At 49.0% G+C, this 26,089-nt stretch overlaps 6 protein-coding genes across 6 annotated transcripts; 1 reads left to right on the top strand and 5 right to left on the bottom strand.

The window, feature by feature from the left end:
* Nucleotides 1-125: 125 nt before the first annotated feature.
* Nucleotides 126-1,328, bottom strand: ColSpa_05773 (uncharacterized protein; the record flags this gene model as incomplete). Its single annotated transcript, XM_049271985.1, has 2 exons — nucleotides 126-1,057; nucleotides 1,166-1,328. 2 exons carry the CDS (start codon nucleotides 1,326-1,328, stop codon nucleotides 126-128), a joined length of 1,095 nt encoding a protein of 364 aa, XP_049127942.1.
* Nucleotides 1,329-2,240: 912 nt separating this feature from the next.
* On the bottom strand, nucleotides 2,241-6,231 carry ColSpa_05772 (homeobox protein 4; the record flags this gene model as incomplete). The annotated part of the gene is made up of 5 exons (XM_049271984.1): nucleotides 2,241-2,970; nucleotides 3,029-4,214; nucleotides 4,279-4,516; nucleotides 4,567-5,093; nucleotides 5,145-6,231. The coding sequence occupies 5 exons, from the start codon at nucleotides 6,229-6,231 to the stop codon at nucleotides 2,241-2,243; spliced, it is 3,768 nt and encodes a 1,255-aa protein (XP_049127941.1).
* Nucleotides 6,232-16,116: 9,885 nt separating this feature from the next.
* ColSpa_05771 (uncharacterized protein) lies at nucleotides 16,117-16,359 on the bottom strand (the record flags this gene model as incomplete). Its single annotated transcript, XM_049271983.1, has 1 exon — nucleotides 16,117-16,359. One exon carries the CDS (start codon nucleotides 16,357-16,359, stop codon nucleotides 16,117-16,119), a length of 243 nt encoding a protein of 80 aa, XP_049127940.1.
* A 1,084-nt stretch (nucleotides 16,360-17,443) lies between these two features.
* Nucleotides 17,444-18,334, bottom strand: ColSpa_05770 (uncharacterized protein; the record flags this gene model as incomplete). Its single annotated transcript, XM_049271982.1, has 1 exon — nucleotides 17,444-18,334. The coding sequence occupies one exon, from the start codon at nucleotides 18,332-18,334 to the stop codon at nucleotides 17,444-17,446; it is 891 nt and encodes a 296-aa protein (XP_049127939.1).
* Nucleotides 18,335-19,766: 1,432 nt separating this feature from the next.
* Nucleotides 19,767-20,644, bottom strand: ColSpa_05769 (uncharacterized protein; the record flags this gene model as incomplete). Its single annotated transcript, XM_049271981.1, has 2 exons — nucleotides 19,767-20,070; nucleotides 20,091-20,644. 2 exons carry the CDS (start codon nucleotides 20,642-20,644, stop codon nucleotides 19,767-19,769), a joined length of 858 nt encoding a protein of 285 aa, XP_049127938.1.
* A 3,833-nt stretch (nucleotides 20,645-24,477) lies between these two features.
* On the top strand, nucleotides 24,478-25,472 carry ColSpa_05768 (uncharacterized protein; the record flags this gene model as incomplete). Its single annotated transcript, XM_049271980.1, has 2 exons — nucleotides 24,478-24,528; nucleotides 24,609-25,472. 2 exons carry the CDS (start codon nucleotides 24,478-24,480, stop codon nucleotides 25,470-25,472), a joined length of 915 nt encoding a protein of 304 aa, XP_049127937.1.
* Nucleotides 25,473-26,089: the final 617 nt, after the last annotated feature.

The following is a 26,089-nucleotide window of genomic DNA, read 5'->3' as shown; positions in this document are numbered from 1 at the left end:
GATGCAGAACTGGAGAGCTTAGAACATCAAGTGGCCTAGAACAACCCTCGCCCGTCTGTCGACGGCACTAATGATATTCGCGCCCTCGACGGCTGGGTCATCTAGAAACCGCAAGTCGCTCTCAACTAGTCGGACAGATCAACCACACTGCCCGGCCGCATCTGCAGTGCCGCAGCACCTCTTAACCGCCGCCACTTGTTGCTCTGCTCAATGACCTTCCTGTCGAACACAAACCACCACCTCTCGAAAAGAACCTGACCGACTTCCCAACTCGACGCATCGTACGGGTCGGCGCCCCAGATACGCGCCCCTTCGCCAGAGTCCTCCAAATCGTACGCAAAGTTGACGAGTCCAAGCTGGCCCCGCGCCGCGGGCGGTCTCGCCTCATCGGGGAGATTGAAGAGGTTGATGATCCGGTCGCGCACATCTGGCCATGGCAGGAAGTCCATGATCGGATGGTGTGGCACGAGGACCTGCGACGCTGTTGGCCTCCACGTCTCGGGCAGCAGCTCCGGCGGCGTCCCCGCGCCCACGTTGAACGGCGAGGTCGCTGCAGGGTCCCACATGATGGAGCAGGATCCTAGTCGGGTGGCTACCCGGAGGAGTGCTTTTAGGACTTTGAGGTCGCTCATGGGGAGGAGGTAGGTGTCGGGGAAGTCTGGCGGTGACAGAGATGAACAGTCCATCAGCGACGCAGGGTCGACGGCCGAAGGCGGGCTGGGCCAGGCCGCCCCTGCGGATTCACTGTCTACGCTGGGCTCAAAGACTGGCGAGTTCGTGTCGCACAGCAGATCCGACATCGAGCCGCCATCTGACAGATTGGTCAACCACGCCGTAGACGCGTCCAGATTGAAGCCCGCAGTAGCGCCATCCGCTTCACTGGTCAACGACAAGCCTTGGTCTGCAACCTGCTCAATCGGGTCGGTAGCATCGAGCGTGAATGGAGGGGCAGCATCCGGAAGACCGTTGTCAGCACTTGTCTCAGACACCTGGCGTTCTGGAACAACGGCGTTCTTAACATTCTCCCTGGCGAGGCGGTTCTGCCTTTTGCGTTCTCCTGCCTCCTAGGTCAGCCTGGACGTGGTTCGAGGCGGGATGAGAGGTGCCACAAGGGGCAACAAGGGGCAGCAAGGGGCTGAGGGGGCAACGAGGCGGTGAGTCTTACGGTATCGACGTTGGGCTAGAACGTTGAGCACCCGCTTCCTCTCTGATGCATCTTCTTCAATGTTTGGCACATCCAAGGCGGGAGCTGCTTTGGGTATCCTTTGCCGCGTCCTGGGTCGGTTGTGAGCCGTGTGGGTCGTCGTGGCCGGGCTCGGTTCTGTCATTGCTGGAAGGCCGTTACCGGGTACGGATCCGGTTCTGCTCAGAAATTGCTACCGTTACAAGAATATGCCGAATGATATGCTGCGAGAGCTGGCCTCGGCGCGGTCCCTATTCGGCATACGTGTCGCTCGAACGGGCAGACGAGAGACCATGACATTTAAGCATGTCGTTGGATGGTGGAGTGCATTGTACAGTGTCAAGGATGCGCCATGTAGACTGTGTCAGCCTAACGGATAAGCAAAAGGCGGCTTCGTCCCCCATTGCTTAACAATGTCATGGCGACGGAACGTACCCTCACAGTGTCTATCTGGTGCCCCAGCCTCCAACACATCTTCCCCTTCTTGTCGCTAGTGCAATCCTACGATACAGCTAAGGAATAGACGTACACAGCGTCCGGTCGAATGGAGACGGAGATGGAGGCAAAGCCAGAGATAATGAAGAGAAAGGGACAGCAGCACTGGGAGAGAAGCCATGGAGACGGTTAGTATCACAGAAACGAAGATGACATCTCATGTGTGATATGGTGTAATCTCAGTCGGCGAGGAGCGCAATGGTGTCGAGCTCATCTTCATGTAAAGACGCATGTACTGCGCCGAGGAACCAGCTAGGCATGAGATGTGTTGACCGAGATGGAGGTCCCGCCTTGTTTGGATTAAGCATGTATTGGGTATATCAACCAAGTCTAGAGCGACGAGCCGCTTTTTTATCCCGCTCCCCTGTCCGTTTTTATGCCTGGCAACTGGGCAGCGTTGTCTGTTTTCTCTTTTTTCTTCCAAGCCAAAAAGCCAAAAAGCAAACCAAGTCCCAAAAACAAGCAACAAAACAACCCGGTTCCCCACTTCTACGACCCTAGGAAAAGTCTCGTAAACCATTCAATGCTCAAAATGCACAACTAGTTTTGATTCCCCGCACAGCTAGGAAGAAGGCCCGGCGTCGCCGCCCAGATCCATTCCCATGGCCATGTCGAAGCCCTCCAAGTCCGCGGCGCTGAGGTCAAAATTCATGTCTTGCAGGATGTTGTTCATCTCCGCATCCGAGAGCGACAGGTCCATGCCCGTGGGCAGAGTCGACGTCGACGTCGACGCTGCCGAGGGCGGCATTCTCGGTTGCGGCTGGAACAGAACCGGCTGCTGCTGCTGCTGCTGGCCGAACTGCTGGCCCCTCGTCATCATCCAACCCTTGAACTTGCCCAGCAGAGCGGGATCGTTCGCCGCAGTCTCGGGCGCGTTCAGTATGAAGGAAGCGTGCGCCCTGAGGGAGTCGTCGTCGGGGAACTGCCCGGAGTGCGCCATCTCCGTCTCGACGAACTTGACCAGCCCATCCTCGAGCTCACGGGAGCAGAAGATGGTAGCCGGCTTCGGGTATCTGGTCTTAAACGTCTCCAGGTAGCGGTTCGTGATGTCTGACTGGATCTCAAAGACCTTGATGTTCCGGATCGGCACGTCCGTCGTCTTCTCGCTAAAGGGCGCCATGTCACCCTTGGGGAAGGCGTACGGGGGTGCGAAGCCGGTGCCGCCTTGCGCGAGGGACCAGGCGTCGCCAGGGGGCAGCCCGGGCCCGGGGTCGCGTATGATGCCACAATCGCGCTTGAACCTGAGCAACCACTCGGCGTTGTCGGCTGCAGTCTGGTTCCAGGGGTCGTCGCTGCGACGGGTTAGCGGGGGGGTGGTTCGCAGAGGTGTCAAGGTGGGACAAAACTCACTCATTGTAGAGAATGATTCTCGCCTGTCTCTGGAGCATCTCATCCGTAATCGATTCGGGCGGGAATTTTGAGCTCCATCTTGCCAGCTCCCTCATTAGACGCCGGAAACAGTTTGCGTCGTTGAGGAAGAATGGGCCGGTCTGGGTGAGAGCCGAATGAGCCTCGCCGGATACCCTGTAGCTTCCGGCTGCCCCGCCCGTCATGAGAGGACAGGTCAGGCCGTTTGAAACATTGGCAGAGGAAACATTCGACGGAGAAGTTTCTGTAACGGACGACTGACATCCATCCTGGGACACTTGGCCCTGAGAGGTAGGTGACGTCGTCAAGCTTACACCTTGCGCGGGCGTGGGCGGGTGACGTTGCCTGAAGGCCGCAAGCCAGTCTAGGTTATCAGCGGCGGTCTGGTTCCAGCCGTCGTCGAACTCGTAGATAATTATCCTGGCTTCCCTCTGCAGGCTTTCGTTGCAAGGCTCCATGCCAAGGTTTCTCTGCTTCTCCAAGTAGTCGGCCAAGTATCGCTCCAGTCTGCTATAGTTGTGGATAGTCGAGTCGATCTTGGTAGCGTCGGTCGACCGTTCGTTCTCCACCACGATGTCTTCGGTTCTGGGGAGATGGGCCCGCTGTCTAAAGTTGGCAAGCCAGTTGGTGGATCGGTTGATGCATCGCACAAGCCAACTGGCAATGAAGTCGCTGGGTGCCGTTGATACCTCCTCGATACGCCCAACAATGTTACAGCTCTCTGTCTGCAGCTCTTCATCCATTGCGGTTAGCCCCAGTAGCCTCTTCGCTCTAACGAACTCGTGGAGCTGTTCCTCCAAGGGGCAACGCTCGAACAGAGTATCCTTGCCGTTGAGCTTGAGCGTGGACAATCTGTTCTCAGCCTGCGTTCGCATCTTCCCTATCTTCGCTTGCCTCATGAGGTCGTCATCTCCCATCAGAAGATCACGCAGCCACGAGAAGGGATAAGAAATCTCTCTAATGGATAAAACTTCGGAGGCGAAAATGATACGACAACTCTCAAGTTGCATCTGCTCGTCGCTAGGCAAGGTGTGGTACTTGTCGTAGTGGTTCTGCATGAAGTGTGCCAGCTCAACTTTGATGAGTTCATAGGCTGAGCGCGGCGTCTCCGCAGGGGCACCGGAGGCCTGGTAGGGGTAGGGTGAGTTCCGCTCATTGTCAATGAGATCTATATTACCACAAGTTAGACTTCGGTAGCTTATCTACGGGATAGTTGAGGGGTCGGTTCATACAAGGTGGGATTGAGTTCTCAACCATCTCGAGCACCGGTGCTTCAAAACCCCAGTCTCCCTTCCAGTCGGCCATTGTATTTCCGCCCTTGAAATGCTCACTGAGGTGTTCAGTCCTCTGTTTCCACGAGTCCAAGACACAGCCACAGAAACCACACCGAGATCGGATCTCTGGTGTCGCTACTTTCCAAGACTTCATAGACCATTCGGCGAACTTTGTATCGTGAACAAGCCGCAGGTGCTGGAGTTGTTAGCGTCTCGGCAGGGAACACTCGATAAGGCTGCTCTTACCTGGTTCAAATGATCTTTCCTATAGAAAGTGCGCTCTTCCAGACTTCTTTCCTGGCACTGGGAGTGGTTGTGGCTCTCCGTGTGAGCCTGGTCCGGGTTGGCTTCACCACAGAAGACGCAGCACAGCAGGTTCGTCTCGGGATTGAGAACCACCGGGCCATCGGGACTGCAGACCCATCTCTCAAGAGACAGGTGCAGCGACTTCTCGTGCCGTTGCCAGTCGTGCTTGGTTCTGAACGTTTCGGTACAGAATGTACACTGGTAAGTCTTGGAAGCGGGGGCGAGAGAGGTCTTCTCCTCGGCGGGCTTGGCACCGGCACGCCTCCTGCGACGCCTGCGGCCACGGTTGAAGGACCCAAACGAGCCGAATGAGCCCCGGGACGCATGGGAGTACGCAGAGGCGAAGGACCCGCCGCTGGAGTGGGAGGTGCCGTGGGAGGTGCCCAAACTACTAGCCGAGGAGGCGTTGCAGAGGGACCTTCCTGATCCGTCGTCGGTGAAGTTGAAGCTGTACGGGCTCGTGAGGCCTAAAACATGTCAGCACTGTCAAGGGCATAGTCAGAAGTAAAGGGCCATACCTGATGAAGATGCTCCGGAGCTGGACGCAACGGCGCGGGCGATAGCCGTGACTTCGGCAGGTTCGTTTTCGGGAGGGGAGTCGACCCAACGCTCTAGGGGATTCATGTGACGCACTCTGCCATCCGGGGCAGGTGTTCCTCGTCTCTGAGGAATGTCGATCGCGCCGCTGTAACTGCGGGGGTGCGGTGAGGTGGAACGAGGGGCCTGTGTTTTGCCCCGGCGCCGAGCGTTGGCAAGCCAGTTGGTGATCTGGGTTTTGTTGAGACCCGTCTGGCGCTGAAGCATCTCTTTCTCTTCATCGCTGGGGTAAGGGTGCCGGGTATGGGTCGAGAGCCAGTTTTTCAAGATGCGGACAGACTCCCGCGAGAAACGGGCACCGATTTTGGCCGGGGTCGTCGTCTTGTTCGGCGCCGCTGTGGCCGGCTCGTCAGCGGACGCGGAAGCCGTCAGGCTCCGCAACAGATCCGGCGTCGAAGTGCCCGGCAACCCGACAGACATGGCGCCGTCCTCCTGCACGGCGCGGGGATGGTCTCCCATGATCGGCCAGGGGTTCTTGGAAGGCAAGAGGTCCGCAAGGCCACCGTCTTCACGGACAGTGCGCGGGTGGTCTCCCATGGTGGGCCAGGGGTTCTGGGAAGGCAACGCCTCCAACGGGTCGAGACGAGCGATGGCGGGCAAGTGCTCAGCGAAGCTGCACTCGCTCCTCAGCGCAACGCAAGACGTGCAGTAATGCTCGTAGATGCTCGAGCCAGCTTCCTTGATCTTCTTGCACTGGTAGCCTCCGAGGACGCAGTTCACGCAAGGCGTATCGGGAGTATACCACCAGTCGTCCTGGGCACTAGTGAGTTGAGTGTCAACCAGGTCGAGAGGGTTGCTGGTGGTCTGAGCTCCTGAAGCGTGCTCTCCAGAGAAGTGTTCGAGAGCGACAAAGCCAAAGTCATCGTCGTCGGCATTCTCCAAAACCAGATCCAGGTTGGGATCGGTGGGCGGCAAGTCCTGGGAGGACATGTTGAAGATGTTGCCAACTTCAGTAGCGGCTGCCTCCCAGTTGACGAATTCGTCCATGTCCTCTGGGATGGTAGTCATGATTACGACGGGCCCTTAATGCAGGGCGTGGCTCGATTGGAACGACTTGTCGAAGGGCGTCAATGTCATTGAGCAACCTCTTGCAGATGTAAACCGATAGGGCGCGGTTCTCGATGTGTCGCGTGGATGGATTTGTCAAATCGTCAAAGAGCCGAAAGGGCGTCGTTTGTAGAGCCCCGCCCAATGTAAGCTTCTCACGGCGAGACAGACGGTCGGTAGATCAGAGTCCAGACCGGCCTTGAGGTTGACAAATGACGGGTTCCACGGAGGCGAACCAGAAAAAGACGTATAAGAAAGAAAAGGGTACAAGTCTGGAAAACCGAGATCCAGGCGACGAAATCTTTTATTCAATGGCTTTCATCCGATACAGTAGACCAGATCAAGCCAGATGGACTTTGGCATCGAGGAGCGTCCAAGTCGGAGTCATCCATGGTTGGCTCACCAGACCGGGGTTAGAATGGGTCTTGGTGCATCAACTTGTCGAGCGAAGGGCGCACTTCTTGACAAGTCTGCACCCTTCGGACGGGGACAACCCCCACATTTACATCTGCGCCCATGTCCCCTCCCCCCTTTGTGCGTCTGACGAATGGGGGGGCTCGTATACGTTTGCGGAGGATTGTGGAGTATTAGCCTGCTTGTGCCTGGTGTAGCTACGATAGCTGTGCATCAGTTGGCTGCGAACCGTTTGGTCCGTCGCCTGAATTGAGTTAAAATAAAGACATCTCCTGGAACACGGATTTCAACAGAGTAGCGCTCTGTGAACACATCTTTCCATGACTCTGCAATGGGCTTCGATGGATTCCGCAGGACAATGTCGATATCACAAGTACAAAGAGACGCTCTAGGACTTTGGTGCTAGTTGCATAACCAGCTAATTTCCAATGGTGCTTTCCAGGAGTCGCATACTGATTCCATAATGCAGAATCCGAAATCAACTGACTTGTCGGTCTGCGAAAGAAAGGTTGTTGCTCAGAGTGTTGAATCACTCCCTGGTTGGTATTTCCCTTGAGCAGGTTGCGTTGCAGCCTGGCCGTGGAATGCTTCCGCTTGCCAATGGGCACCTGGATATGCCCGTCTTACGGTGAGGCCGTCCACACCAATACGACCAAGCCCACACTATGGCCAGCCTATGGTGTGTAGCTAAGTCCGGGCACCCCATTTCGTACACCCCCTCATTTCGTACAGCAATCTGCAACCAGGAGGGTATTAATTGCCAATCGCCACAACATTATATTTACTATTGCTCTACTAATAAAAATTCATGCTGAAAAGAGAGAAACTTAATCTCTTGCAGTTTTGCCGTTTTTGTAGCCTTAAAGGTGATTTTTTTTGCCTGTTTTTTGGACTTATAGATGGAGTTTATTTTGACAAAGCGCTCGTTAAGGCCTATTACTACCTTGCCTCTAGTGACTGGCTGAAGGATATCTGTAATCTCTTATAGCTAACTAATACGTCTCTTGTGATCTGTAATAGTGATATTCTTTGTATCCAGGCTTTTTCCCAGCTTGCTAAAGAGTAGGCGACCCTGTGGGCTGTTGACCTTGGGACCTAGTAGTCCAACTAAAGTAGACCTCTTTAAGTCTCCTGACCGCTTAGGAGTTGCTGGTGTATCTGCCACCAATTGATCCTTGGGCTTCAGGGTAACTGAGGTGTTTTTCTTAGTTGCCTGCTGCTTTCTCTGTGAGTTACAGAGTAGTTGTTGGCTCTTAAGCACGTTATCTGGCTTTAGTGGGTAGATGCCATATGCTCTCTATCTAGCCTGTATTGTTGTACTTTTTATAGCTTCACTAAGAATTAAGAAATAAAATTCTTATAATTCTTATATATAAATCTCTTTATAACTCTATAACTAAAAGTCCTATAAATATATAGTTATTTTTTCTAGACTCTTCTTGAAAAATAACCTATAAAAGTATATATTACTATATATAACTATACTAATGCAAACTACTGCAAACTAATGCAGTCTACTGCATATAAACGCATATACTTCTAAGCATTACATATGCCGGCGCTTATGCTTATCTACGGGCATATACGGGCATATATATACATATACGAGAAACTATAAGTACCTCTCGGCGCTTAGATATACGCTTAGATATACACTTAGATACTATACGTATCTAAGGGACTTTCTATATAACTAAGAGATATCCCCTCTACTTAGACAGTTTTATATAAACAACGGAAGATATAACGATACCTTAACGGTTAATATATATATATACCTTTTCTGTCTATCTTATTCTTCTCTACTTTTCCTTGTGACTATTTATGAATAACCCCTTGTTATTCTTACTGGTTATGAGCCCAGCTCAGTAGAGAAGATAACTCTTATACCTTTACCTTATACTTATACCTCTATTTTATATAACAAAAATTCAACCTTGCCAGGGGACGTACCACATTGGCTAAGGGAATTTTAAGGAATACAGCTCTAAGGCAGCTACACCTCACACCCAGCAGTCCATATTCAGCAGAATAGAGGGACCGGCTTACCGGGCAAGCACTACACCTATCGCTATATTTTACGCCACTACAGCTCCGGGCAAATCACAATCCTACCCTACCGGTTGAAGGTTATTTCTAGTCTATATCCAACAAAGACTGTATACCTCAAGCTGGAATTGAACCCAAGAGCTCTAATTGAGTTGCCAATTCAATTAGTTAATCTAGAGGATGGCTAAACCACTAGACTAACTGCTCTGCCGTCTGGTGAAAGCTTCTTCAATTGAAGGCCCATATATATCTTCAACCCAAGGCAACCACGCAACGCCACACTATTAATAACAACCCAACCACTTTTAAGGCCCATTTTTCAAGACGAATTCAACGGTACTATCAGAATACCGATATCTCTCTCCAATCAGCCAAAATCAACTAAAATCCTTATATTCCGATCGAATTCGAACCGAATTAATACTATGGAAAAAATCTATATACCACGCCTTTCTGGCAGCCTTAACTATAATGTTTGGGCAACTAGATTTGAGGCTTTACTTATTAGTAAAGATATCAACTCTAGTCTTATAACCCCTCCAACTACACCTTCTCAACAGAAGAGTGATACAAAAGTATTAGCTTTTATAAAGCTATTTTGTGAGGATTCCCCTTTAAGGGTTATAAAAGACTCTATAACAGGATATGAGGCCTGGAAGAAACTAAAGGATCTATATGAACCTACTGGTTTTACCAACGAATATCTTACTTGTAAAGAGTTCTTTAATACCTCCTTAGAATCCTTTGGATCTATGGAAGAATACCTTAATAAGGTAAAAGAGCTTACAGACGACCTATCTTCTAAAGATATGGCTTTACCAAAACAAGTTATTATAGCTTGGGTATTAAATAGTCTGGATAATAGTTATGAAGGTTTTATAACCAACGTAACCCAAGCCCTTAGAAAGGATGCAAATTCCTATACTATAGAATCCCTTTTTGCAAATCTTATAGATGAAGCAAAAAGAAAAGGTTCTTCTACAGTATTATATACTTCTACCTTTAGAAAAGGAATTAAAAAGCCTTGGAAAAAGACGAAGGGTGTTTACTATACATACTGCAAGTTAAAAAACCATATGGTTGAAGACTGCAACTTCCTACATCCTATTAAGGCCCCTAAAGGCTGGAAAAATAAGGATAATACTAAGGAAGAAGTCCTAAGGCAACGAAGGACTAATATAAAGAGAAATAAGCTCTATAGGGCCCAAAAGGCCCTAATAGCTAAAAAAGCTATAATAGAGGAAGAAGATTCTGAAGAATCAGATAAATCAGACGCAGAAAATGCGCATATTGCAGTTGCAGACAATATGGTTATAGATAACCCTCAACAAGAGGAAGAGAGTGAGATAGACTTAGATTTCGAAGATGTAAGTCGTATAACCTCCTCTATAACAACTATAACTAATAATAAAATAGGTAATATAAATAAACCTATATATATAACTAGAAATAATGAATATATTACGTTCTGCCTAGATACTGCTGCTACTGTTAATATTATAAGTGATAAATCCCTATTTATAAAGACTACCTATATAAACAGGTATGTTAACTGGGGAGATGCAGGAAGAAAGAAAATCTCTCTACAAGGAGATATAGCAATTTCTTTTCCTAATAATAATAATATATATATCCTTAAAGACTGTTATTATATGCCTGAAATAGGTATTAATCTTCTAAGTCAAAATCGACTAAGAAGACTTAAGATAGCCTCCCTTTTCTGGGATACAAAGGTATCTTTAATAAATATAAATGATAAAAGAACCCTTTGTAAAGGGAATATAAAAGACAGTCTATATTACCTAAATATAAAGGTTTTAAATAAAAAGGAGCTTAATAACTATAAAGAATATATAAATACTATAAATATAAGAAGAAAACCTTATAAATATAAGAAGGTTACACATAATAAAGAGATTAATAACTATAAAAAGTGGCATAATAGACTAGGACACGTAAATAGAAAAGTCTTAATACAACTTAAAGATAATACAAATATAACTGATAATATAATAGAAGAAGACTATACCTGTAATACCTGTATAAAAGCAAACTTTACTACTAAAGTTAATAAGCATTCTGATAACTATAATAAGGATTATAAATATATGGAAAAAGTCTCTTCTGATCTCTGTGGACCTATAACACCTTCTACCTATAATAAATATCGATGGTTTATTATCTTCTTAGAAAGAAAATCTAGACTTATATCTATAAAACTACTTAGAACTAAAGAAGCAGAAGAAGTTAATACTGCTGTTCTAGAATATATAAATAAGAATAATATAAATAAGAATAAGATAAAAGACTTCGATACAGATGGCGGTCTAGAGTTTAATAATAATACTATAAATCATACCTATATAATTAAAGGGATAAATCATAATATAAAAGTACCTTATACTCACGAGCCTAACGGTATAATAGAAAGAGTAATAAGAACTATAACTAATAAAATAAGAGCTATGCTTTTACAGGCAAATTTGCCTTTATATCTATGGGGAGAAGCTGCTTTAACAGCAGTAGATCTATATAATATAACCCCTCATAAAGCTCTTAACTATAAGACCCCTTATGAAATAGGTAATAATATAAAGCCTAATATGAATAATATAGTAACTTTTGGATCTATATGTTACTATAAGAATAAGGATCCTAAGATAAAGAAGCTAGATAATAAAGCTATAAAAGCTATAGTACTTAACTATAGAAATAATATATATAAAGTATATGATTTTCAAAAGAAAACTTCCTTTTGGACTAGAGATATAGTTATTCTAGAAAATCAGTTTATACCTCCTACTATTAATAATAATAATATAAATATAAATAATAATATAAATATAAGTAATAAAGAAAATAGTAGTAATAATAAGATATCCCTACGTGACTATAAAAGTGGAAGGGAAGACTTGAATCCTAGAGGTATAAATATAAAGCCGATAAATAATAATAATATAACAAATAATAATAATTGTAATAATCACAATTGTAATAATTGTAATAATCATAATTGTAATAATAATAATAAATCCAAGATAATAGTAGAAATTCCTAAGCAGGATAATGATAAGCTTAAAGACTATAAATGGGTAGCAGACCAAGAAAGCGCTTTATATACTATAAAAGACTGCCCTATAATTAAACCAATACTTTCCACTATAAATAATCAAAATAATAAAATAAATAGGTTTAATAAAGCTATATATATCCTTACTATAACAACAGATAAAGACCCTACTACCTATAAAAAGGCTATAATCTCTACTTCTAGAGATAAATGGATTCAAGCAATGGTTTTAGAGGTTAATAACTTACATAATATGCATACTTGGATAATACTTCCTCTACCTAAAGGAATTAAGCCCTTAGGAGGAAGATGGGTATATAAATTAAAAACGGATATAAATGATAACCCGTTAAAATATAAAGCTAGGTGGGTAGTACAAGGTTTTAATCAATATATAGGTATTGATTATCTAGAAACCTTCAGTACTACCTGTAAACCTGAGAATTATAGAGCTATATTTATAATAGGAATAAAGCTAGGCTGGTTTTTTAGGCAATTTGATATCTCTAATGCCTTCTGCCATGCTGATATAGATAAAGAAATATGGGTAAAATTACCTACAGGTTTCTCTTATAACTATAAAACAAATACCCTAGAATATACAGATAATATAACAGAAAAAGCTTTATATTGTAAGCTTAAAAAGGCCCTATATGGTCTAAAACAGAGCCCTAGACTCTGGTATAAGTGGTTAAGATCTATAATTATAAAACTAGGCTTTAAAGAATCCCCTTATGATGAAGGTATCTTTATAGCTAATAATAATAATATAAGAGCTATAATAGCCTGTCACGTAGACGATATAATAATAGTAGCTCCCACAAATAAAGATATAGAATATTTCTATAATAATGTAAATAAAGATTTACAGATACAAGACTTAGGAATTCCACATACGTTTTTAGGGAACGAAATGTGTATAAATAAAACAAATAAGATCTTATATATTCATCAAACCAAATATACAAATAAAATACTAGAAAAGTATAATAAAAAAGATACTTATCCTTATGATACGCCTATAAATCCTGCTATTAAGCTTAGGAAAAATACAGGGCAAGCAACAAAAGAAGAAATAACTCAATATCAACAAGAGATAGGATCTCTACTCTTCTTAAGTCTTAAGACTAGGCCAGATATAACATATCCAGTAAATATATGTGCTCGTTATATGAGTAACCCATCTAAAGAGCATTTTATTGCGCTTAATAGGATATGGGGATATATAAATAAATATCCTAATCTAGGATTAATATATAACTGCAATATTGATTTACAGTTAGTTATATTTTCAGACTCTAATTGGGCTAGAGACTTAGATGATAGAATGTCTACTACTGGATATATAAGTACCCTAGGGTACTATAATATAATAAGCTGGAATAGTATAAAACAGAAGACTGTTGCTTTATCTACTTGTGAAGCTGAATATATGGCTTTATGTGAAGCTATAAAGGAATCTATATACCTATATAACTCTTTTTCCTATATATATAATAACTTAGGGTTAAATATAACGTTAAATAAGCCTATTATTTTAATAGATAACGAGGCAGCACAACGTATAACAGAAAACCCAGAGCTTCATAAGAAATCTAAACATATAGATATAAAATATCACTTTTCTAGACAAGCTGTTTATAATAATCAAGTCTCTTTATACCATATCCATACAAAGAATAATATAGCAGATATATTTACTAAATCTGTTAATAAAGAAGTATTTAAATACTTTATAGAGACTATAAATCTTAATAAAAAGGGGTTTTTACCTAAAGAAACTATAGATAATAAAGAAATACTTTCTAAAAAGAAAGTAATACAGCTTAAATACTAAGGTTTCCCCTTTATAAAATTTTTTTTTTTTCCTTTAAAGGTTTTTGACTATAACTATAACTATAACTATTTTTCTTATAATTTTCCTTATATAAGGTTTTATAAGTTTTTATATAAGTAAGTTATATCTATAACTTAGATATAACTTAAGGAGGAAACTAAGAATTAAGAAATAAAATTCTTATAATTCTTATATATAAATCTCTTTATAACTCTATAACTAAAAGTCCTATAAATATATAGTTATTTTTTCTAGACTCTTCTTGAAAAATAACCTATAAAAGTATATATTACTATATATAACTATACTAATGCAAACTACTGCAAACTAATGCAGTCTACTGCATATAAACGCATATACTTCTAAGCATTACATATGCTGGCGCTTATGCTTATCTACGGGCATATACGGGCATATATATACATATACGAGAAACTATAAGTACCTCTCGGCGCTTAGATATACGCTTAGATATACACTTAGATACTATACGTATCTAAGGGACTTTCTATATAACTAAGAGATATCCCCTCTACTTAGACAGTTTTATATGAACAACGGAAGATATAACGAAACCTTAACGGTTAATATATATATACCTTTTCTGTCTACCTTTATTCTTCTCTACTTTTCCTTGTGACTATTTATGAATAACCCCCTGTTATTCTTACTGCTTCAATGCGTGCTTCACTGTAGCATTAAAGGAAATTCTGCTTCCTAAGGTTTGTAAGGTCTGTTAAGGCGTGAAGAACACTAACCCTGCTGTGATAGGCTGCTTTAAGAGGACTAAAGACAGTTATATCTAGAGGTTAGGTTATGTGAAAAGAATGGGCTAGTAAGAAGACTATATATATCCTGCGTTAGAAACACTTTTACATAAACTTATTAGAGTAGTGATTCTTATGGCTATCTATAACTAAGAGTCTTTTTGTATCTTTGTATGGCTTCTTTGGCTTTGTCTGAGGGTTAAAGACGTTAATCAACCAGCGAACTGCTATAGTGTTATTAGTCTAGCTATTTTTAGTTGTCTTGAAGGACTAAGTCCTATAAGCTAAGAGCTCTTTAGGAAACCATTACTGCTATATATGCTTACCCTTGAAGATAATAAGTGGCTGGAGTACTACCCTTGTAGTAGACATACACTTGATGATTGTTGTCTAAGATCTGGAACCTGGATACTATATATATATCGATTTCTTCATCTCGCTAGACCTAAGAACCAGGCTATTAACTCCCTGGCCTTCTATTATCCTAGTCTTATTTATATTTTACATGTTTTATAGAAATATTGCTTTAATAATTGGATTAGTATATAGGTTAAAGTATATTCTAAGTATCTCTTTGGTGATGGCCTTAACACATAGGCTTTCAATTATTCTACCTTTTAACGTCTTTAGCTATAAGTTATGCTTCAAAAACCCCTCTATCTATTGCTTGCTAAGGGGTCTGGCGTTATTACCAGTAGCTAATATCTGGGCTGTAAAAGCGCGTAGTTGGGTATGCGTTGGAGCAAGGCCAAAAGTGCCCTGGGTTAGGGCCCAGCCAACTAAGTGGCTTTCTTGTATAGGCGATAGTCGCTGCAGATGTTCACCGGATACCCTTTTAGGCATATAGCCCTTTATTCGCAAAGAGATAGTTGTTATAGGTATTCCCTAGGTACGAGATGCCTGCCATAAGCTTATCCCGCCTGCAATATCTTATAGAGCTTACTGAATGTCGTATTTAGTATATTTTGGTATAGCGATAATACTGGTATTTTTCAAATAATTAATATTTGATGTTGTGGTTGGATGTGTTGGTGATATTGTTTGTATAGGTAGGATGTGTAGTGGCGAAATTTCTGTACGAAATGAGGGGGTGTACGAAATGGGGGTGCCCGGACTTACCCCAGTATGTGTATCTGTCGGCCGGCCTATGACCATACTCCTGTGTAACGTGCATTAGTAATCGACCCGCCAGCTGCAGCCGCCCACCCAGCGTAGCACTTCCAGCCGCCAAAAAAACAAACTGCGCCGCCTTGCCTTTAGGGAAACAAGCGCAGAATCCTATCTGTTTGAGGTCATTCCCTCTATCGCCCGTTGACATCGGTAAACGTGCGACTTCGGTGTTTGAAGGCACATGAAAATGCTGGCGTTTCATGAGCCACGGGCTGTGGCCGAAGTTGCGTGTCGCTTACGGTAGATTACACACCTTGACCCGTAACTTGTCGAAGGGAAACCGCTGCTTCGCCCTGCACATTTCCGTTCTTGGGTGCTTTGGGCGAATTTGACCGGCTTCACTGTCTTCGAGCAGCATTGAGGAAAGCAGACAACGTCAGTCGTCCTGTTGTCGATCGGTTAACCTGGCACAAGCTTCCGGGCCTGGGCCCAGGCTGATCCCGTGTCATTGCAACGCCTAGTGCTCATAAGGGGGCATGAAGTGTCTGAACGGCCGCATCCCGATGCTGACCGCCGCCCAAACGGCTATCGGGCCTGTGTTAGACCGCACTCGCATTCCTTCGAGACCCCACCGCCGTTCCAGGAGCTTTAACCCAACCGTGCTCCTCGCTGGACCCTGTGCCGCTCGTCTGCGAGGTCGGAGGGCCGCCATGGTCGGACTCTCGCAGCTCAACGAAGTCGGACGGCATGAGGCCCGTTCGGCCGCCAGCAAATGGCTTGCATCGCTCTGCAGCGGCTTCAAGTGGATCAAGCCGTCGAGGCGAGCGAGCTCGGCCCTGCATCCTGTCGGCTGGTGGTGACGTTGGCGCTATAGACCGATGCCGATGCCGAACGGATCCAGCCTGCAAACCGGCGCGTGGTCCATGATGACGCCGGTAAGCTGACTGGCTGGCAGACAGCTGGTAGGCCGGGCCAAGAGCAGATGACCTGCTTGATCAGAAACAGGATGGGCGAGAAGTGGGCACTTACAAGTGCTTATGTGAATGAGCCGACGTGGTGGCACACAGTAGAGGCTGTCGTGACTTCCCACCCGTGGAAGGTGCAGGCGAGGAAAGAGCAGACAACATGCCTTCCTTCCCTCCATTTGACACTGCGCCTTCCTCGCCGACCATGTCACTGCCGGTTGCCGGCCTCGACTACCGGTGGATTGCTGCGTTTTCCGGGCTTCTGCCGGCTTTCCAACGTTCATTCCCGGCCCGGTACCAACTTCATACCGGATGTTGGTGGAGTGAACATGGACCTGTATTTGACCAACCCTTGCATGATCTGTTTTCCATCATTAACCTGCAAACCTTGGGCACGCGAACGCGATGCACAGCTTTGGAACCCTGCGCATCGTAAGCCCCTCTCGTTCGTTGAGCATACCAGGATGCCTCGGCCGATAAACCCCCGTTTGGTCCTGCCTCCATTTCGGCTGACAAGCCAACTCAGGGCAAACGTCCTTTGCCACGATACTAGCGCCCGCGAGGGCTCTTGAGAATACGCTCCTCGCAATTCTCGAATGACTGGAACGAATCACTGCCTGCGAGCTGCCTCAGGGCTGGTACAGACGTTCCCAGTCACACTCACACACAACATTGGCAGACAAACGATCCACAGAAATAGACATTGTCAAATATGTTGTTCCAAACATCAAAAAACATCTCACCAAGATAATGTTAATTTTGGAAAAAAAAAATCTCCCGGGGCATTTCGGCCCGATGCCTCGCTTTCCTTCCGTTTTGACGCCGACCCGAATCCCCCCCCCCGGCAGTCCATAAAAGCCCAACTGACAAAGAAGTGGTATAAAACACACACAAAAAAACCCGCGCGCCGTGTCGTTCAACCCCATTCCGTTCCCCTATCCCGTTGCAATCGCCGCCCCTATCAAGAGTTCATGATGGCGGCGTGGCATTCGGTGCCAATGTTCGGCGTCTCCAGCTTGTCCCGCGTCTGCGGCCCCGGCTTGAGGTAGCAGTTGCCGGGCGCCTTGCCCGCGACGGCTCCGGCGCGTGTCGTCCAGAGCGGGATGAAGCTGACGGCCTGGCAGGTGGCGTTGCCATCGAAGCCGGACTCGTAGTTCGAGAAGGCGGCGCAGGCGTCCATGCAGTTGTCGAAGTTGGCCGTGAAGAGGCTCATGAGGGGCGCGTTGGGGGCGTTTGAGTTGCAGAACTGCACAAACGTCTTCTTGCCGAAAACTAGGTGCATCAGGTCAGCCGAGCTCCTCATGTCGTTCTCAATCGTCAACTTACAGTCCGTGGTGTACGTCTGGCCGGTGGTCGTCTCGTCACTGTTGGAGCAGTTGTTGGTGAGAGACGCAAAGCCGGTCGCCGTCGGGGACGCGCTCGTCACCGTCACCGTCGCTGTTGCCGTCGCCGTCGTCCCGTTGGGTGCCGACGCCTCCAAAGCCGCCAGCTTGTTGAGCGCTTGGTTTGCGCGGCTCGCCTCGACGCCGGTGCCCGCTGCCAGCCCGATGACGGCCGCCGCCAATATGGCGATGATAACGGACAGGAGAAAGACGAGAAACGTGCAGCCGCAGATCCTCTTCTTCTGCTGTCCCGCCTCGCCGCCGGCGGGATGGTACTGAGTGCCGCCGTAAGTGGACTGGTCGACGCCCGAGACCGAGTACTTTCCGTACGTCGAGTCTTCGTGCTTCATCGGCGTGACGGGGATCGGTTGCGGCGACGAGGGCTGCGACTGTTGTGGCGGAGGATGGTAGACCTCGGGGTATTGGTGCTGAGGTGCCAGCTCCGGGCCTTCATCGTACTGTGAAGCCATGATGTTTAGCAGGGTGGGTCGCAGAGATGTTGGTGATGTATGCCCAGGAGACGGAAAGCCGGGAGAAGAGGGCCAAGAGATGAACACCAAGCGGGGAACCTACTCTGGTGGCCATTTTTAAATACTTGACTGTACTCATAAGGTCGTCGACCTGGAGCGTGCAGGAAGGTTGGGATGGGAGAGACGGAAGGATTCGCCGGGTTGCAGGATGCAGGACTCAAAGCTGGACCGAGACAGAGAGAGAGAGGGAGAGTACATCAACGAAGGAGCGGCCACGGGCGGCAAGGCAATAAGTCTAGCGCGTAGTAAAATCTGACACTCGGTGGGCCCCCGTCGTGTGTTACCCATCATTTGGGCTGAAGGTCGACTACCTATTGCATCTCAGGTGTGGCCGAGGGGATGAGAGGAGCAAGGCATGGCTAGCTTGCTACACTAGCAAGAGGGTAGGCGGGATCCAAATCCATGATCACAGACACGCACAGAAAGCAGGGGTCGGAACAGGGGTGTTAGGTACTACCACGCACATAGATGGACCAATCTTCACAACCACAATGATGACTTGCATGAGACTAAAGTTCAGGATCCGAATGCCATCCCTGGCTCTGCTTTCAGTTACAGGCAGTTGCTGGCTTTAGGTAAGCACCGTTTGCCCCCACCTGGCATGCTACCTACCCTGTCGCGACTGAGAGTTGGACCTGCTCTCGCGACCCAGGTCCAATTAGCTGCAGGTACAGAGGAACATCGAGATCCTAGTTGAGACGAAAAACCTCAGTGCGTCCAACGCGAAAGCGAGAGAGTTTGGGCAACCCAAGCGAGACTACTGCCGACACACATACAACTTTGCAGTCAAGCTTACCTTCACCACGCTCAACTTTCAGCTCCCTTCCACAATCTCCATGGTATGCAACTCAGCAATTGTCCTTGAACTCAAACCGCCACGGCCAATGACCTGTTGCGGCATGATTTGAGAAAACGCGAATGGAGGCACACCTGTTCAGCGCAACTCTGTTGGCCCGCGAGTTTCAAGCCCTCTTGAAACTGGGTGACGGAAACGAGAAAGCTTAATCTCTGCCTTCAATCAATGACTTTCGCCCGAATGGCCATGGTGCCTTGGCTGTCTCTCAAAGCAATCACACCGAACAGGCGGGGTCGCTGGTGGGTTGGAAACGTGCCACGGCCCGACCATAGCCGCGACATAAGCTGACAGATAACTGATTACTTAGTGCATTTCACCGGGCCGAAGCTCACATGCGTGTGGGACGGTAGTGGCCCATCATCATCACGCACACGCAGCTGTTGCTCGGTATACGAGATCGTGGGGTAGCCTTGGGGAAACAAATGCAACGTCTTGATCAGCGTCGAAGGCAGACACATAATGCGCTTTTTGGAGGGCTGCACGACCATCCCCATTTCTTGCTCCGCATTTGTCATCCTATCCACACCCGCCGATCACAAGAGAGCGGCCAGCCCTGCGGCCACCGCCCCCAGCACCAACGGACAGCTTCTCGACTTCCGGCCAGACCCACTCGCCGGAGCGGACGTCGACGCCGACGCTGACGCCGCAGCCGTCCCTGTTTCCGTCCCGATGTCTGCTCCTGTCTCCGACTTGGGTTTCGCCTCCGTCGTCGCACTTCCGGTCTCTGTCGGCAACGACGCCTTTCCTGTAGCCCCAGTCGTAGGTTCCCCAGACACCGACCCGGTATACGGTGCCGGGCTTGTAAACGTCGCGCAAGTCGCTGTAGCTCTCCACGCAGACCAATACGAAAGCAGAGCAGACGGGTTATACTCGTCCTCCGTGACGATCGGGTGAACCGCCTCGACCTTCTCCAACCCTGCTGTCACGGCCACGACCACCGAATGCGCCGACAGGAAGCAGAGGTCGACCGGCATCACGGGGTCCACCGTTGTGGATCCCGCGGCGTCTATGGTCGTCACGTAGCACTGTCCGTACTGGTCCGGGATGACCTCGACGTCGCTGCTGCTGCTGCCGAGACGACATCTCCACTGCTTCTCGATGCCTGCCGTGGCCGTGTTCGTCCCGAGCCAGCTGGAGCCCTCGATGTGGGTGACTGTCGCCGGCCAGTAGCCTTCCTTCTTGCAGGCTGCATCGGCGGTCGGGCAGGCAACGTGGTATGTTGCATTTTCTCTGTTGTAAGCGACGATGGATGCCTCGAGGCTGCCCGTCGGGTGGGTGTCGAAGATGAAGAAGGGACGGGCGGAAGCGGTGATGAGGGCTGCCTCCGCACGGGTTGATGTCTGCGCCTTGGCGAGGGGCAAGAGAGCCGCAGCGGCGGTAAAGAACGATGCCATCTTCATTGTCAAACGAACCTCTCCAGTCTGTCTCCGAGTTAAACGGTCGGTTGATTGTGTTTTGAGCCACTTGAGCACCAGCGGGCCAGTCGTTGCTTATAAGCAAGCGCCAAGCCAATAATCCCAAAGTGTGCCGTCTGTTGGTAGAGAAGCTCGAGCTTCATCCTACCAAGTGACCGGGGTAAAACTGCCTAAACTCACGAGTTGAATGGACTTTTGCATGGAAAGGGCGTTTTCTGCCCTTGGCGGAGAACAGGGTGCCTTGCAGTTGGTTCCAACGCTCATTCCGAAGCAACGGTCAAAGAAGCTTACTGGACTTATGCTTGTGGGTCCAGGTATGCATCCAACGATGAGCTCTGGCGAGCCTGTCTCGCCATTCAGAGTCGAGGCCGGCGGCGTGTGTCCCAGCCGAATGTAACGGCCTCCCAGCGGACGAAGCTGGCATCTCGCTTTCAGGGTAAAGGCGGAGAAATGTACTCGCATTGTGGGATGTCTTCGACCGCTAAATTATTTCGGAAAGCAACATTTGATCGAGCGCCAGTGTTGTGCTTTCGACATGATTGTGTCGGATTCTCGGCCAGGTCGATTGGATAATTCCAATGCCAATCAGGCATTTCTGAATGGCTGGAGAACACGAGCGCTGGGAAACCCATCACAGCAGCACCGACTGACGTCCACGGAAATAGGCACTGCCACGCCACAATGGCCTGGTAAATGTAGGCACATCTCCCCTCTCCCATCCGAAAGCAGGAGCCGGCGAGGGCACTCATCTTAATAAACGAAGAACGACGAGCAGCCAGGCCGCCAGCAGCACATGATCCACCCCGACTTGGCGTATTGCACACCGTGATTGGGAAATCGTACAGCGCGCCAATCAACGGGGCCTACCCCCGATCCGGCCGCGGGGCCATTCAAATCATTGCCGCCTGGGTTCCCAGCGTCTAGGGGTCTCGGGGGTTCGACACTGATTGGGCGAGCGCCTCGTACAGCTGGAAGAAGCTTAGTTCGTGGGCCGGGGTCATCCTGCCAAGGCTTAGACAAAGCTAGGGGTGAAGAAAGCATGGAGGAAAAGCGTTGCCCACGTTGGCCAAGCACCCAACGCCCAACGCTTCATTCACCTTCATCTTCCCTCGCGCTTTTTCCTATCAAGAGAGGATTAGTGGCGTCCACCCGCAGGTTTCCTTGGAGATGGCACAACGAGGGAGTGAGGCGGAAACAGACCCAGGAGTTCTAGACTGTTGGCCAATCGAGCTTTGATGGGGTCGCGACCCCGGTCTAGTCACGGACTACAGGGTGAACGAGCGGTCATTTTCCCCATCCGAACGCTGAAGAGAACCCGCATCTCGGCCTTCTTCCAACATCCGAACGCCTGCGGATCGAAGATGGAGAAGAACAATGCGACCCTCACCCCGAGATGAAGATTGCCGTTCATCTTCCCTGTCTCCATAGCCAACACTGTCACCACGACCCGGAATCGTCGAATTGGGTGCGGCGAAGCATGAGCAACCCGATTGGGAACAGGACCTGATGAGGCTCTTTCTTAGCCCTGATAGAGTGCAGGTAACTGAGGCACAATGGATGAGGCTGCTTGGCGGCACCTCTTGCCCGCGGGAGAGGCTTACCGCTTCAGCCCGCAACAAAATGAAAGAGGGCAATAAATAGATACTAAATAGATCAGAAAGCGCCACAGCGGCGGCAGAGACGCACCACGGACACCTAATCTTAGGCTGGCTCCCGTGTTTGTCTTGCTGACCCAAACCGACGCCCACAGCCTGCTTCGATTCAGAGTCAATACCACTCGTCCACAACCATATCCAAGAGAACCGATAACAGGACACTGGACTCTGGTCGTCCCACTGACGAGTTGACAGTGGCAATCCAGTGCTTACCAGCGTTGCAATAGGCAAGCAGCTGCAACATCTCGCACTCTCGCCCCACAACCCCATCTTCAAGTCCGAGCCATGGATGGTCCCTGTCCGGCTTCAGACCTCCCGATAAGCACTAGCAGTGCACAACAGGGGAAAAAAAATGTCGTGATGACAATTTCTCCATGCTGAGCCGGAGCGGTGTTTAACATGACTGATTGGTTCTTTGACAGAGCGAAACCTACGAATCCTTCCTCTTCTAATGATGTCCATCCAGAATATTCCCCTTTTCATGTTTTATGGATGGAATCGTGCTCGATTGCCGGCGTCGTGAGGGACGAGGGCCAACACTGCCGTTGGCAGCGAAGGATTGAAGCCGCGTTGCCGATCCCCTCGGGTGCATGGCAACACACACATAGTGTACCTACATACCTGTCTCTCTTGAGCTGATACGAAGAAGTGGGCGGCCAAGAAACACACGACTCTGCGGTCCCCCGTGTCGCTCTGCGTACCTACTGCGCCCAGCTCTTGCCATATGGCACGATAGTCATGTCAAGCTTTCGTGGCTGGGCTTGGTCGGTTCTATTTCTGCGGCTGAACCGATAACGAAACGCGGGCGTTATACGCCGTCCGTCTTACCAAAATATCACGAACCACGGCAATTTGCCAGAGAAAAGGGATGATTAGCGCCGGCACGTCCAATTGCAGACTGCCGGCTCAGCCCGTCAGCCCAATGGCATTGCTTTTCCCCTCAATGTGTCGTCCCCGGCTGCCCGTCCACCCAGGTACTAGGTAGAAAAGCCAGCAAACCGGCGATGCTGTAGGCTTCATCCTTCACGGTCTCCCATCTGCAAACAGGCTCCCCTCCCGTCGAGTGCTGGAAACACACAGCTGCTTCCCCGGTCCAGCCCAGTCCAGTCATCGAGGTGACCCACCAGACCACGACGGCGGTAGTGACATCTGATACAATTGGAGTGCTGGCAGGTTCGTCGTAGCGTCCCGAAATAGGCCGGTTCCCGTCTGAGCTGAGCCACGTCCGAGCACAGACAGAGAACAGAGGTAACGAGAACGAAGCACTAGGCGCAAACAGCCAAAGTGTCAAAACAGCAAAACAGCACAGCAATCCCAGAAGCTCTTCCGGTTGGCTCGTCCCTCACTCGCGTGGTAGCGTGGCGTCTGTCAGACACGGAAACCTGGGGCTGCCGCCATTCTTGCCGTTCCATTTCGTGCCATCATTCCGTTTTCTTATTGGCAATCTTCCTTTCCCTTTTTCTGCCCACCTCTCGACATTCCATTGCACGTCTCGTCTTCTCCGTCTTCGCCTGGCTAGGCCTTGCTTGCCCTTTCTCCTTGCTTTTTTCTATACCAAGCGCACCGTCGTCCGCCGCCTCTCCGACCACTTAGAATTCGGTCCAGTCATCGGTTGATCCGTGGATTATTGCGTTGGGCGTCAGGTGGTGCGCGGCAGCCCAGCGTGCGATGCGACAGGCCATGTTTCCTCGGCCACAGCTTGAATAATGCACTGCGAATCTACCTGTCTCGTCATCGCTCGCCGGCAACCAACACTTCATCCTGCCTCCCTGCCTCTCACATCCCTACGCTCCTGTCAAATTGGTCTCGGCAGGGCTGTCTGACGCCTCTCGACCTGACCTGACGTAGGACGCTCATCATCAGCCCTCTTCGAGTCTCGGCTTTTGCAACTGCCTGATCCGACCCGCTCTCCGGCACCTCTGAATCCTCGACGACGCCGAACGACGACGCCAATAACGACGGTACCCAACCTCGACTCCGGCAACCACACCTTCCTCCTCCTTCACCCCAGTCCGGAGCTCTCCACCGATCGACCGTCGTTATCGTTCCGCACCCCCCGGGCTGGGCTGTCTACGCCCCGCTGCCACCCGCCGCTTCGTCCTATCTTTCGCGCATCCCCCCCCGCCCATACCCCAAGCCTTATCGCGACCACTCACCATGCCTACCTACCTCTGCCACGGCTTCCGTTGGGATCGTCGGAGCATTCGTGTCTTTGTCGTCGTCCAGAACATCGATGACGCCGCCCCGAATGGATCATCGCGCCGAACTCGTCTCCCGCCATCCTCGAGTCCTTCTACTCCCTCTTCGATTTCCTCCCCGAACCCATACCCGACGAAACCGAGGCCCAGCGTGACAAGAAGAAGCGCAACAAGTCCAAGGCGTCCAAGGCTGCCGCCCTGCGCAACGAATATGATGTACCGGCCTCGACCGTCCCTCCCGAGGAGGACGACGTGCTGCAGAACGACTGGAGCGCCGTGAAGCTACTGGAGGAATACGACCCGACCGACCTGAGCTACGTCAGCCGTCCCTACGCATACGTCGCCGACCATGTGGTGCGCATCGACCTGAGCAATTCGATAACGGAAGAGATTGTACGCTACGAAGAGCGGTTAAGCGAGACAAAGGCGATGGCGAGTGCCCCGAGCGACGAGTTCTACAAGGCTAAGAAGGGCTCCTCGGGGAGGAAGACCGGGTGGTTTGAGAAGCTGAGGGACCAGCTGCAGCGAGGGGAGGATATCCGGTGGTATATCGTGGTTTGCGGCGACGAAGTGCGCGACTTCCCCGAAGACCTGGGTGCGGCAAGGGCGCAGGAAGAGGAGATTGCACGCGAGGCGGAGAACGCGACTCCAAGACCCCGCGATCGAAGCGCAGGTCCTTCAAGGGGAGGGGCGTCGCCGCGGGAGTTCATGTCGAGCGTGCCGGCAAGTCAGTTCGCGACAGCTATGTCGCCGCAACAACAGTCACAGCAAATATCGCCAAAGGAGGCGGGCTTGCCCTACGGCACGCTTCCCCAGCATCCCAACATGGTGGGCAACTGGACGGAAAAGGAGACGCCAACATTACAGGCCAAACCGTCAATGGATTTCAGGCCAAAGACGCCCAAAAGCGGCGGGTTTAGGAGACTATTTGGGAAGAAAAACGATGACCCATGACCATTGGTAACCAGATTGGAATCTGCTATCGAAGCGGACCACTGTCATCTAAACCTGTATTGTATCTTGTTTTTATCTTAACCGTGCTGTCTGCCTCTCTAGGGCACAGCACATTTCGAACTTTTTTTTTTTTTTTTTTCAAAAAACGAATTAGCCACATGCCCACGCGGCAGTGCAGAACACACGGTTTCAAAGCGAAGGCGCACAAGAATTGAACTGTCAATTGACTCTTGAACCAGAACAAAGAAGACGAGAGGCTTCATTAACGACCCCTGTCTCCTGCGGTCTTGTCCTGCAAGCCGCTAACCTTCCCGCAGTGACACTGAGGATACCCCCCACAGCTTCCCGTTCGGAGCGAAGCAGGGGCTAGCTTGCTACGTCATTGGCCGAAGGTGCTCTGCTAACCATCCGATGGTTCCCAGGTATTTCAGCAGCAACAATGCACCCAGCTCGCCCCTTCCAAGACATACATACTTTACCCTGGGAACACGAGCTAGCTCCGTCGACAACGCCCATTTTGATGCGGCGAAACGGCCGCCTACTTTCGTCGCGCGCCAACACGGGCCTACGAGCTGAGCATCTGCTATCCAATTTCATGGTGTAAACATCAACTATTT

The sequence above is a fragment of the Colletotrichum spaethianum genome (assembly GCF_022836535.1).
Source record: "Colletotrichum spaethianum MAFF 239500 DNA, contig13, whole genome shotgun sequence".
In the NCBI taxonomy this organism is placed as follows: Eukaryota; Fungi; Ascomycota; class Sordariomycetes; order Glomerellales; family Glomerellaceae; genus Colletotrichum; species Colletotrichum spaethianum.
Note: the sequence above shows the minus strand (reverse complement) of the source record. Positions and strands in the feature narration are given on the sequence as shown.